Raw genomic sequence first — 12,045 nt, 5'->3', positions numbered from 1 at the left:
GGATTGTCCTTGCACACTTTCACAGAAAGGTGTGCTGCAGCTCCATGCTCACAGCCATGCACTATGCCAGTTTGCACACATGCACAGGAACTGTACATGCATGGTTTGCACTCTCATCTGGGGGCTGTGCACCGCATGGACATGCATACAGACATACATTCGTGGGTTTATATACACGTCTGGGGATTGGGCACGCTCATGTCCATGATTTACAAACACTCAGGGGGTTTATGCACAGAGACAGGCATCATGCGTGCTTGTGTACATGCTCACAGACATACACTCTAGCTTCATGCATGGATCTGGGGATGGGGCCTTCTTCATTACATGGTTTACAAAGCTACATTTGGAGGGTTTGCACGCGTGTCCAAGGATCAGGCATGCTCACAGTGTACATACACTAGCATAACGAGAGAGTGCTATTCATAGGCATGGCTTATAGACTTGTATTCTTGGATGTACACATGTGCCAATATCGTGTTGTCGTGTAACTGCAGAGAAACATACTCTGGCAGGTTTCACAATGCTCCTGAGCGCCCAAGGACACGCTGACTCTGGCCCGCTGTGGGCGCACAAGCGCAATCCCAAGTACGGCAGGGTTAAGGTGGGGGTGAGGGGTCATCAAGGGCCGCCGAGGCTGGAAGACTCACAATGTGGCACCACAGTGACCTCTTGCACATCATGGCCCAGCAAGTTGCGCAGCGTGCAGCGCACCGACAGTGGCCGATCCACGCGGCGCAGGCGCAGCGTGCTCACCACCTCGAACTCCTGCTCCTCCGCCCAGTACGTCACGTTGGTCTCCAGCTGGCTCTCCTCCTCAGAACTGTTCCCCAGCGGCGTGGGCGGCAGCTCGCGCGGACACCTGCCAGGAGAGCCAGCCGAGTATGCTTGCAGTCCCTTCCCTCCGCAGGCAGAGAAACTGAGACCAACAGGCAGTGCCAACGGACGGTGGTGGAAAGAGACCAGGCGCATCCATTCCATGCGGCTTCCCGCTGCCTGGTCCTGAGCTCGTTCCTCCTGTGGTCCGTAGACGGACCAGCAGGGGGCGCTCCTACCCCAGAACTGAGAACCCTGGATTGCAAAATCCACTCCCTTCACTTGACCCTCAGAAGAAAGGTAAAGAAAGGCACAATTTAGCTCATGGAGAGCATCTCCAAGAAGCCATGCCTTCTAGGATGTGGCCTTAGCCTGGAACAGTGTGCCTAGAGGAAGGGGCTGAACGAGGTGACCTTCACTAGGTCCTTCCAGCCAGCTGTGAGTACTCCGGAAGACTGAGGCCCCGGGGTCCGCTCACCTTTTGAGGTCGCTGCAAGTGGACCAGGTGAGGTGCGGCTGTGGCATGCCCCGGCCGCGACAGCGGACTGTCTGCTCCCCGCTGGCGGGATGGCTCTCGCTCAGCTCCAGCACGCGGACAGGCACTGCACGGAGAGGGCACGGGGCGGGAGGGGGGGAGGTCAGAAGAAGCAGTTTGTGGGAAAGGCCCTCAGGGAGGACCTGGCCCCCAGCCTCCCCTGGGGTGGGGGGGAGCTCAGGCGGCAGGTGGACATTAAGTAGCAGGAATCCCCGTGTGAAAGCTGACAGAGTCCCCTTCTGGGTACTTCAAAGGGAAAGCCTCCGTAGGGTGCTAGTCTGTCTTTAACACTTCTCTGAGACTTGCTAATCGTCGGTTTTAACAAAGAGAGCAGGCCGAGGATCAGAGAGCCCTGGGAAGGCCAGAGCACGGAGCTAGAATTTAATAGCACTGTTTTGTTTTCTCAGAGTTTATTTTAGCGGTTGCTTTATATTTATGACATGTGATGCTGATTTTCCATCTGCGATTGAGAGGTTAAATTCTCTTTCAAAATACATTTATTTTTAGAAAGTTAATTGACAGAACATTGTCATCCCTCTGTTCAAAACCCTGCACTGGCTCTTCATTTCAGTCATAGTGAGAGCCAGGGTCCAGACAAGGGCCCACGAGGCCCTACATGATCTGACCTGCCCCACCCCCCAGCTACCCCGTCTCAGCTCTGACCTCATCTCCCACTACTGCCCCGACTCTGTTCCAGCCACCGGGTCTTTCCGCTGTTGCTCCTCCCTTTGCGGGCCTGGTGTGTCCTTTCCCAAATAGCCACTTGGCTCATGCCTTCAACTTCTTGAAGTCTTCATGCAAATGTCATCTCAATGAGGCCAACCCTGATCACGCTGTTTCGAACTGCAGCCCTCCCCGCCCTACCCCCAGAACTCTCCATCCTCCCTACCCAGCTTTTCTTCTTCCACAGCGCGTGTTACCTTTTAACTTTCTATGTAATTTGCTGGGGGTTTTCCCCACTGTCGAATGTTTGTCTCCCTCTGCTAGGATGCAAGCTGCACAAAGACAGGGCCTCAAGCACCTGGAATGGACCGGCACGTTGTAGTTGCTCCATAACTCGCTATCTAATTGGTAGTATAGTATCAGTGATATGTGAGAAGGAAGAATCATGGCATTGGTACATGAATGCCTGAAATGCCAGTTCTAGCCCAATGGCCTCCTTGGATAGGGAAACTGAGCCGCAGAGAGGGGATATGGCAAGTTCACAGGGCAGTAAGCCGGTGTCAGAGCTCAGCCTAGAACCCAGCCTCCCGAGTCCCCAGCTCCCTCTCCTGCCCCTCCTACGGGTGGGTGGGCAGTGTAGGAAAGGAGAGGGAATGGGGTGGGAGGGGCAGGAGAAGGAAGGCAGAGTGGAGGGCTCCTCACCGTTGACCTGCAGCTGGAAGGAGATCTGGGCCTCAGCGTCCTCATGAAAGGCCCGCATGGTGTAGTGGCCAGCCTCAGCCACCTTCACCCGCACCAGTGTCAGTTCTGACACGTACCTGGGGAGCAGGACAGGCCCAGCCGTCAGAGCTGGAAGATTACAGCCCTCCCCACCCTCCTTGGACAGACAGAAAAACAAGGCCCAGGGAGGGGAAGGGGCTTGCAGGGTCATATAGGCGTCAGTCGAAGAGCCAGGACTCACACCCAGTCTCCTGAATCCCCACCCATAGGCAGCTCCACTGAGCCAAGGCGGGGGTTGGGAAGGATGGGGTGGGGGGAGCATCATTTCCCTCCCCCTCATCTTATCCCCCTCAGAAAGGTCTGAGGCTACTTTTCTTAACATGCTGCACCTCCTGTCAGCCTGTTAATCTCCAGCCTCAGGGCTGCCTTCCATGCATAGGTGGTCTGCCTGGCACCCACTCTCCCAATCATCTGGCTTTTTTCTCCTTGGCTGCCCGCTCCTGTCTCCACCCATCACAAGGACAACACCATCTGGGTGATCATCTGACCAGTGTCTGCTTTCCCCACTAGACAGGAAACCCTAGAGGGATGGAATTGTCCTGATCTCTGCAGCAGCCCCAGTGCCTGGCACATAGTAGGCTTTCAGGAAAGATGGGCCTAGGTTTGTCCAGTGGCTGAAGGCTGTGGGCTGCCTGGCGGCGGCAGAGAATAATAACTTCAAGCATGCAGCGGGCCGGTGGCTGCTCACCGGGTCTCGGACACGTTGCGCGTGGACAGGGCGATCTCGCCGGCGCTGGAGTCGCCCAGGGTGCGGTTGTCCTTGAACCACACGACAGTGGGTGGCGGGTAGGCCTCGAACACCACCTGCAGTGTCCGGCTGCGGTGCAGCTCCGCGAATTGTACAGGGTCCAGCTCTCCCAGCAGCCGCAGGTAGCCGCTCTCTGCAAAGGGTGGCCGTCAGGGCGGGGCCATAGGGGCGGGGCTATGCCCGGCCACCAATGGGGCAGCGCCTCACGGGGGCGGGGCTCCTGGAGGCGGGGCATCAACTGAATCTCAAAGGTGCCCATCTTCTGGGGGCGGGGCTTCAGGCTTTACCCTAGCTGGGGTTGACCTTGGGACTGGGACTGGAGCAGGAGCTGAATTGGGGGTTGATATTGGTTGGGGGGCCGGGTTTGAGATTGGCACTCGAGTTGTAGTTCTCACCGGGCTGGGAATTGTGACTGAGGTGAGTTGCAGCGTGGTCGAATTTGGAATGGGCAGCCTGGGCCTGGAATGGCAGTTGGGTTTAGAAATAGAGTTGGGGCTGGAGTTCTGGCTAGGTGGAAAGTCTAGGTTGGGATTAGGGGTGGATTTGGGGCAGACACTGCACTTTGGTTTGGGTTTATCCTGGAAATAGGGCTTTGGGCAGCACTGAGGCTAGAGCTGGACTGGACCCCAGGGCTGTGACAAGGTCTGGGTCCAGCTCAGAATGAGGGTTGGGGATCAGCCCAAGGCACGCACCAACCACAGTGACATTGATGGCTTTTTCATCACGATGGTCATTCACACTCTCTGATACATTGCAGATATAGGTCCCTGAGTCACCCAGCTCGGCACTGGGGATGTGCAGGATGGAGCGTATGTGGGAGGGCATATCGAAGAGGAAGTCAGTCACTGGCTCCACCAACCGCCCACTCTGTAGGGAGAGGTGAGGCATAGCCATATCAGGAAGGGTCCAAGAAGTCAGGATGCAAGTCGAGATATGCATCCCTGCCTGGCCCTTCCTCCAGCCCCTGGCCCAGCATTACCTCCATGCGTGGGTATGTCCACTCAAAGTTGACCACCTCGTTCCCAGTCACAATGCACATGATGGTGATGTTCTCACCCTGGCGGACCACAGTCTGCACTGCATTCACTGAGACATTGATGGATGACACTGGTGGGGAGAGATTGTCTTAGGGCTGAGGAAGTCACCATCAGCCACTCCTACTTCAGCTTCAGGATTGGGGGGGCAGCGAGGGAGGAGATAACTGGTGTGGAAGATTCATTGATTCAACAAATATTTATTGAATACCTACAACATGCTAAGGACTATTCTAGACACCGGGGCTTTAGCAGTAAACACAACAGGCAATGTCCTCAAGGAGCTGACATTCTAGAAGGGATGACAGTCTTGAAATCAAAGTACCCTCTGGGCATCTAAGTACCAGGGAAATCTACTGAGCACAACTGTGTCCCAGGTACCCTTGGTCTTGGGTTTTCTCTAATCTTCACAATGATCCCACTAGGCAGGCAGTCATTATTATCAACATTTTACAGAGGAAGACGCAGGCTCAGAGAGATTCTGTGCCTTGTGCAAAGTCACTCAGATGGGAAGTGGCAGAGCTGGCATTCAAACCCAACTGGCTCCAGTCTGTGGTTTGCCCACCATGGTATACAGCCCAGCTCTGCCATAATGCTTCCTGTGGCCTTTAGCATACTCCGTCCTCTTTCTGAGCCTCAGTTTCCTCATCTGTATAGGGAAACACTACCTGCCTTCCAAGACTGCAGTGAGAATCCAGTGAAACATGGAATTGCACACTTTGTAAACTGGAAAGGGCTCTGCGAAGGGTCATACTGGCCTCTGCTGAGCAGCAGGCCAGAAAGGGAGCTCACCCTGGAGGCTGTAGATGTAGTAAGCTTCCGAATCCACCTCCCTGTCCCCGATGGTGGTTTTGCAGACATAGGTCTTGTCCTCAAAGGTACCAGAGAAGCCACGTTGGTGGTCATAGGGGATGGGCAGCGGGACATCCACTTTCTTCTCATGCAGTGTCACCACCAGTTGTGGATCCGTCACTCGGCATGGAATTGTGGTCTCAGTTATTTCCGTGAGAAAGATGAATAGTTCCTCGGGGTCGACGGGGAGGAAGCCCACAGTGGGATCTGTCAGGGGTGGGGCCAAGAATGAGCGTCAGGGGAGCTGGGTTTCTGGCTATCCCCTGAATTGCTGTGTGACCTTGAGCAGATGTCTTCCCCTCTCTAGCCCCATTACAGAATAAGGTACTCTTCTCTAAGGTCCCTTCCAGCTTTAACATCTGATATGGACAGTACCAGGGTGAGAAAGAAGATGAGCCACAAGTTGAAGGGCAGGTGGTACCTGGAGCTTGGAGAATGGGGAAGATGGGATGTGGAGGCCAAGAGGGAGCATACTGGAATCAGCTAAGAATGCAGAGTTCTTGGGAGCCAGGAATGGGGTGGGCTGGCAGGGAGCAGGCAGATATCCAGACCGAGGGGTGGGAGTGAACATACTGCTGGACTGAGCCAGACTGGATTCCATGATTCATCTGCACTTCTACACTGGCTGTATTTCACAGTGTCACTCAAGCACCCTCTGAGCTTCCCCCAGATGCCTCAGTTGAGGAGAGGAGTAAGGGAGTGAGCCCACAGGCTGGGGGCCTTACCTGGCACAAAGATGTAGATCCGTTTTCGCTCACCAGGCTCCAGCCCATGGGAGCCTTTGTAGGCACAGAAATATTCTCCTGTGTCTAGCCCAGTGACATTGGTCAGCATCAGCATGCTGGAGAAGGTGCCGTCCTGGGTCTTGGCCGTTTCCTGCAGGGGCTCCTGGGATAACCGTTCCCATACCACTGGAGCTGGACCCGAGCAGGTGAGCATGAAGGTACTGGAGATATTGAGGACAAGCTCTGGCCCCGGGGGCGTGATGACCAGGCCCCGGGAGGCCTGTGGTCCCAGCAGCAACAGCAGGGGCAGCAGCAGCACCTGGCCTTTGGGGAGGAGGCATCGGACTTCAGGGCACAAGAGCCTCAGCACCTCCCCTCACAGCTGACCCTGGGGAGGCTGCATATGCATGGCCCTTGAAGAACACGCCTCCTTCATCCAAACACAGGCTGGAACCCCTGGCTCTGAGGTCCACTCGCCCAGTGCTTGGCCCCCAGGGACTCCTCCCAGCCTCCTGATCTCGTGCCTTCTGACCCCTGGCCTTGGAGTCCTGCAGCACAGCTGCGTTCAGGCTGTGGGCACGTTCTCCCGAGGCATCAGGAAATCCTCGGGAAGCAATTCCCAGGCCTCCAGTTCCTGCATGACTTCCCAGGTCACTTTCTGAGCTCTTCCCTGCAGCTTCCCGAGCTGCCCAGGTTCCACCCAAAGCCCAGAGGTGGCCCTGCTTGGGGAGGTGGGGCCAGGTAGCTCAGAGGGGGCAGACGGGGGCAGCAGAGATGCTGAGACCCCTGGGGGCTGGAGGGCACTGGGGTTGGGGTTGACACTGGAGTGTCAAGTGACTGATTCCCTCCTCCTGCTGACATCCCAGAGGGAAGGATTCTCTAAGCCATGCCCCCCAAACCAGTGGGTGCTCAGCCAGCCAGTCAGCCATTCTCGAGCAGGCCGTCTGCTGCTCATTGATTGCCAATGACCGCTGGTTGCCTGGTCAGCCGCCCAGCTCCTGGAGGGCCAACTGCATGTCACAGGCAGGAGTGAGAGAAGGGTGTGCTGAGAGAGGCCCGGCCAGGACTTGGGAGCTCACAGCCAATGAGGGGTCCAGGCTGGGGAGGGGAGCCCCAGACCAGAACCAGACTGGCCAGACTGATACCAACAAGTGCTGAGAAGAGATAGGAGACAGGGGTGACTATTAGCCAGTGGGGTGAGGACAGTTGGTGAGGGGTATGGGGTGTGGAGGGCCAAGCCAAGGATTTGAACTGATGCTCTGGACAAGCAGGGGTCCACTGAGGTTTCCGAGCTGAGGGGTGGGGAGGAGAAGGAGGCCACCACCAAGACCCCCTGGAAAGGTGGGAAGTGAGGCTCAAGAGATGGCAGTGCCCCTGGGCTCCCAGGCCCTGGTGCTGACATGCACCACCCCTGCACCCCTGCCAGCTGTAGGGTCCTGCTTAGTGGGGCTCCCTCCCCATGCCCCCAGCTGACCTACCTTTGAGGACCGGAGCTGTCGTGGTACTCAGAAGCCACATGGTTTCCTGCAGAGTTAAACAGGGGTCAGGGCCCATCTTCATACCTGGGTCCTGCAGAGTAAGCCCCAGTCTGGGCCACTCAGCCTCCATATCCATGGGGCTGAAGTCAAAGGCCACCTGTGTCCCATGGCCCAGAGGGCACTCGTGCCCACAGCTCTCCCCTTCACTGGGCTCAGCCTCAGGGTGCCTGGACCCTGCTGGGGCTCTGCTCTCCCTTTCCTGTGGCCTTGGCTGAGCCCCCACCTCTCTCTGGGCCTTAGTTTCTCTGTATGTACAGTGGGGGTGGGGGACTTGGGCTGGATGGTGTCCAGAGACCCGCCAGCTCTAACAGCCTGTCCTCCGGGTGACAGTTCCAATACCAGGCTCTTATCTGCCAGGACAAATATTTGGGAAAGTGTGATGAAAGGCCTGGGGGAGAAGGAGGGGTGAGCCAGAACCCAGAGAACTCCCACAGCTCCACAAGCACAACAGGAAATGGAGGCGGCTGTGGGAAGGGAAGCGGGGGAGTCAGGGCTGTGGAATGTGGGGGGGCACCCCCATGCCTGGCCCCCTTTACTCAGCCCCGAGTCCAGAGGGAGGCCCAGGGGAGAGGGGCCAGGGGCTGAGCCCAGGGGAGGCCCCATCGCACGGCAAGGCTTCAAAGGTCCTTGGAGATACTGAATCCAAGCCCCACTCCTCCCTGACCAGGGTCCACATGGGGAAACTGAGGCCCTGAGAAAGAAAGAAGTTTGCCCTGGGTTACACTGCAGACCTTGTCTGAGAAGACAAAGAGACCTGGGATGATAGAGGTAGAGAGAGACAAAGACACAGAGAGACAGAGAGTGAGGAAACACACAGTGATGGAGCAGAATGACAGAAGCAGGCCACCGGGGGAAAGGCAGAGCCAATCGGTGAGTCTTTGTACTATCCCTGCCCTTGGCAGCCCCACCCGAGGACCCCAGGTATAGCCACCAACAGCCAGGTTTGCAGGGGCTGCCTGCAGCATCGACAGGAAGGAGGCCAGAGTGGACAGGGTCGCAGAGCAAGAAACGTGGGGAGTGACCATGTGACAAAGCAACAAGGAGCCTCCGGGTGCCCTGGGTCTGCTGACTTCCCTGAGCGGCTGCCCAGCCTGGCTTGGCTCCGAAGGCCACAACCAGCTCACCCCTACTCCACCCCCCATCTCACCCCTTGAGTTTCCAATCCAGGACTGGGGTCCACATTTGAGCCCCAGCAGGGCTGCCTCCGGTGCCATAGCTATCTTGCTGGCCTCAGTCTCCAGCTCTCAAAATGGGATGGACGATGATGATTACAGAGCTGCATTACACATGAGTAATGGGACAGGGGCAAGGCCCCCAGCCTGTGGACCCCTAGTCTCACCCTGCCCAGCACCCCAAGAAGCTCTCCGAGCGAATCTGCTCTTCTCCTCCTCGGTCTCCCCATCCCTTCAGACCAGGCTGCCTGAGGGTCCCCTCATTGCTCCCCTCTCCCAATGGCTCCAGTCCCAAAGCCCAGCCCTTCTGATGCCCCTTCCACTGCCCCTCACTCCCATCCTCCTGCCCCAGCCCCTCCAGCTGGATGCCAGGCCTCCTCCAGCAGGAGGGAGCAGCATTATGGCAGAGCCAGCAGCCCCCACAGAGGCCCATCTGCCCCTCGGTGGGTGCCCCTCTGGCTCCCTCCTTCCTGCCAGAGATCTCAGCCAAAGAAAATCATTAGCAGCCGAGGCTGGGGGAGGGGGTCATTTCAGCCTCCTGCCCCTCCCCTCCCAGCCTCCCTGGCTGGCCACAGTGTTTATTATTCTAAAGGAGGAATTTGGTCCGCCAGCCCGAGAGGGGAGGTCACTGCAACTGGGGCTGGCCTGGCTCTGGAAGGCTGGGCTGTGTGGGCTGGGCCCCAGGGCGAGCAGCCCCCGACTCTGGCTCCTCTCCTGCTGGGCTTGGGTCTGGGCACCGACTTACAAGTCTCTGAGACTGAGCTGGGAGGGGCCTTTTTAAACAGGCAGCAGAGGCCCAGAGACAGCAGACTCATGGCCCAGTCACACAGCAAAAGGCAGAATCAGACTGGAGGGACAGGATAGGCTGGACAAAAGAGCTCAGGGAGAGTGTAGACACCTTAGGGCAAGTGTAGACACCCAGGGATCTTGGACTGGCTTCTCTCTTTGTGAAATGAGCATTTTGGCTCCAGTCAAAAGGGGCCTCAGACTCACTGTGAGACTGAGCCAGTCTCCAGGCCTCTCTGGGATTCTGTGTCCCCATCCATCCAGGGAGAGGTTTGGACCGGTCATCTCTTTCAAAGAGCCATCTCTGTTCTAAAGTCACCTTTCTGCCTGACCAGAGGGAAGGTTCTAGTCAGTATTTTCCTACTGGAGTGGTCTGAGGAGGTGGGGGCTGATGAGAAGGAGGGGGCTACGTTCCTGAGGCTCATCTCATTCCATGGATTGAATTTCCCTGACCCTTGGGTCACAGACTTGCTGTGTGGACTTTGACAAGCTGTTTCCCTCTCTGAGCCTCAGTCTTTCAGGTGACTTCCAGACCAAAAAACTGTTGATATGGAAACGCAGGAGGTGGCAGGGGGAAGGGTGGCAAGGACAACAGGCCGGAGGACTGGGAAGGACAAGAGTGGGGTTTGGGGCACCCAGACGTGACCATCTGGTCTATCTTGGATGACTCCTTGACATCCTCAGTTGTGCACCCAATGCCTACGGACCTCTCTGTGCTTCCCAGAGGCTGCTGGGTTCCAGCCAACCCCAGAAAAGCCCAGGCAGCAGACTGCAGGTAGTGGGCTTGCCTGGGACAACTGCCCTCCTCCACGGAGAGGGCTGCGCTCCAGGGAGGAGCCACCTGGAGCAAAATGGGTGGCACAGGCAGGGAGCAGGCACCTCCCTACCCTGGGCATACTCTCCTGCCCAGGGAGGTCCCTGGAACAGAGGGGTGGGGGACCCTCGGGGATCCCCCTTTGTCCATGAGGAGGGTGCTATGTGCCAGGAAACCCTCATGATTCCTGCTATTTGGCCAGGTTGGGGGGACAGAGGTCCAAAGATAGCCTAATTGCCCAGCTCCGCACAGTGAATCAGAGGGACCCTCTTGGGGGAGCAGAGTGAGGGGCCCAAGCCCAGGGGAGCAAGCGTGCTTGGGGAGTCATTCTCAGAGCCCCAGCCTTCCCTCCTTCCAGCACACACAAGCCTCCACTCCTTTCCCACCGCCTTAATCTAAATAAATCCAGTCCATCTTGGCCACATCCGCCAGCAGCAGCTTCCCTCCCTCGGGGTCCTGAGGCTCCCACGACACAGGCAGGCCAGCGAGGGGGGCCTGCAGCCAGTGGGGGAGGCCTGCACACGGTGAGCACGTGCACACACAGCACAGACTCCTGCCTACGCGCTCGCTCACACACTGCTCTGAAACATCCGTGTGCAACGGGGCCATGTGTGTGCCCAGCCCTCCCTCACGCAGGCACTCAGCATGTGCACGCCCACACAAAACACTCATGCACACGGCTCCCACTGTGCCCGGGACACGTGCACAGCACAGACTGCCACCAGCACGCTCACCCACATGCCATGTGAGGGGCACATGCACGCCACAAATCACATGTGTACGCAGCACAAGCAAGACTGTGCACATACAACACGCACAGAGCATGGACACACGGACCCCAAACTCCCCGAACACACATTTGTATGCACGCACAGATAAGCTACAAAGCCACCACCGCGTGTTATGCATTTACTGCCCCAGGTGCTCTTCTCAGCACTTGACTCATGTCTACTCATTTGCTCCTCAGCCAACTCTTTGAGGTAGATACAGGGATCATTCTCATTTTAGATGGGGAAACTGAGGCAGAGAGTGCTTAAGGAACTTGCCTAGGAAGGCGGAGCAGAGACTTGGCTGAGGCGAGTGCTCTGTGCCACCCGTGCTCCCACTTCTCTGTTTGCTGGGTTTGGGCTGGGGAGAGGGCCGTGGGGACCTGATAGAAACAGAGATTTATCTAGCTGAGGATCGACAGGGCTTGGTGATTAGAAGTTGGCGGACTAAAGAGAGAGGTATCATAAACAAGCCCCCACCACTGTTTCTGGCTCGGAATCCAGGGGGGCAGGAGTGTGTGTGTGCTGGGGGCATGATGGTGTTTTCTGAGATGAGAAGGAGGCAGAGCACCACTGGGAGCTGCCCCTGAGCTAGTTTCAGACATGGAGAGGGCTGTGGCACCTGAGTGGACAGAGGCACTCAGTCTGGAGGCGGGGAAGAGGCTGGGCAGAACTAGCAGTGAGATGGGGATGGGAGGAAGGGCTGCTGGGGAGGAGGGGCTGCTCCAGACAGGCAGTCTGGGCCAGGGATGCTCTGCATAAACAAGATGCCAAAGGGAGGAGGAGGCCTGGCCGTGGGGTCACGGGGTTAGAGG

At 57.3% G+C, this 12,045-nt stretch overlaps 1 protein-coding gene across 2 annotated transcripts in view; it reads right to left on the bottom strand.

Moving 5' to 3' along the window:
* Nucleotides 1-12,045, bottom strand: part of PDGFRB (platelet derived growth factor receptor beta) — a 37,644-nt gene that overhangs the window by 14,140 nt on the left and 11,459 nt on the right. The window contains exons 2-10 of one of the 2 annotated variants that reach the window (XM_044777834.2): nucleotides 7,632-7,677; nucleotides 6,154-6,477; nucleotides 5,369-5,635; nucleotides 4,522-4,649; nucleotides 4,235-4,409; nucleotides 3,483-3,675; nucleotides 2,717-2,832; nucleotides 1,295-1,418; nucleotides 651-862 (exon numbers count right to left, since the gene is read on the bottom strand). In XM_044777834.2, coding sequence (XP_044633769.1) covers nucleotides 651-862; nucleotides 1,295-1,418; nucleotides 2,717-2,832; nucleotides 3,483-3,675; nucleotides 4,235-4,409; nucleotides 4,522-4,649; nucleotides 5,369-5,635; nucleotides 6,154-6,477; nucleotides 7,632-7,671 — 1,579 coding nt within the window. In that variant the 5' untranslated portion in view covers nucleotides 7,672-7,677. Of the gene's footprint in view, nucleotides 1-650; nucleotides 863-1,294; nucleotides 1,419-2,716; nucleotides 2,833-3,482; nucleotides 3,676-4,234; nucleotides 4,410-4,521; nucleotides 4,650-5,334; nucleotides 5,636-6,153; nucleotides 6,478-7,631; nucleotides 7,678-12,045 lie in introns of those variants that run through there. The other variant, XM_044777835.2, reaches the window with a different exon arrangement.

The sequence above is a fragment of the Equus asinus genome, chromosome 9 (genome assembly GCF_041296235.1).
Source record: "Equus asinus isolate D_3611 breed Donkey chromosome 9, EquAss-T2T_v2, whole genome shotgun sequence".
Lineage (NCBI taxonomy): Eukaryota > Metazoa > Chordata > Mammalia > Perissodactyla > Equidae > Equus > Equus asinus.
The sequence above is the reverse complement of the archived record's forward strand: the minus strand, read 5'-3'. Positions and strand labels throughout refer to the sequence as shown.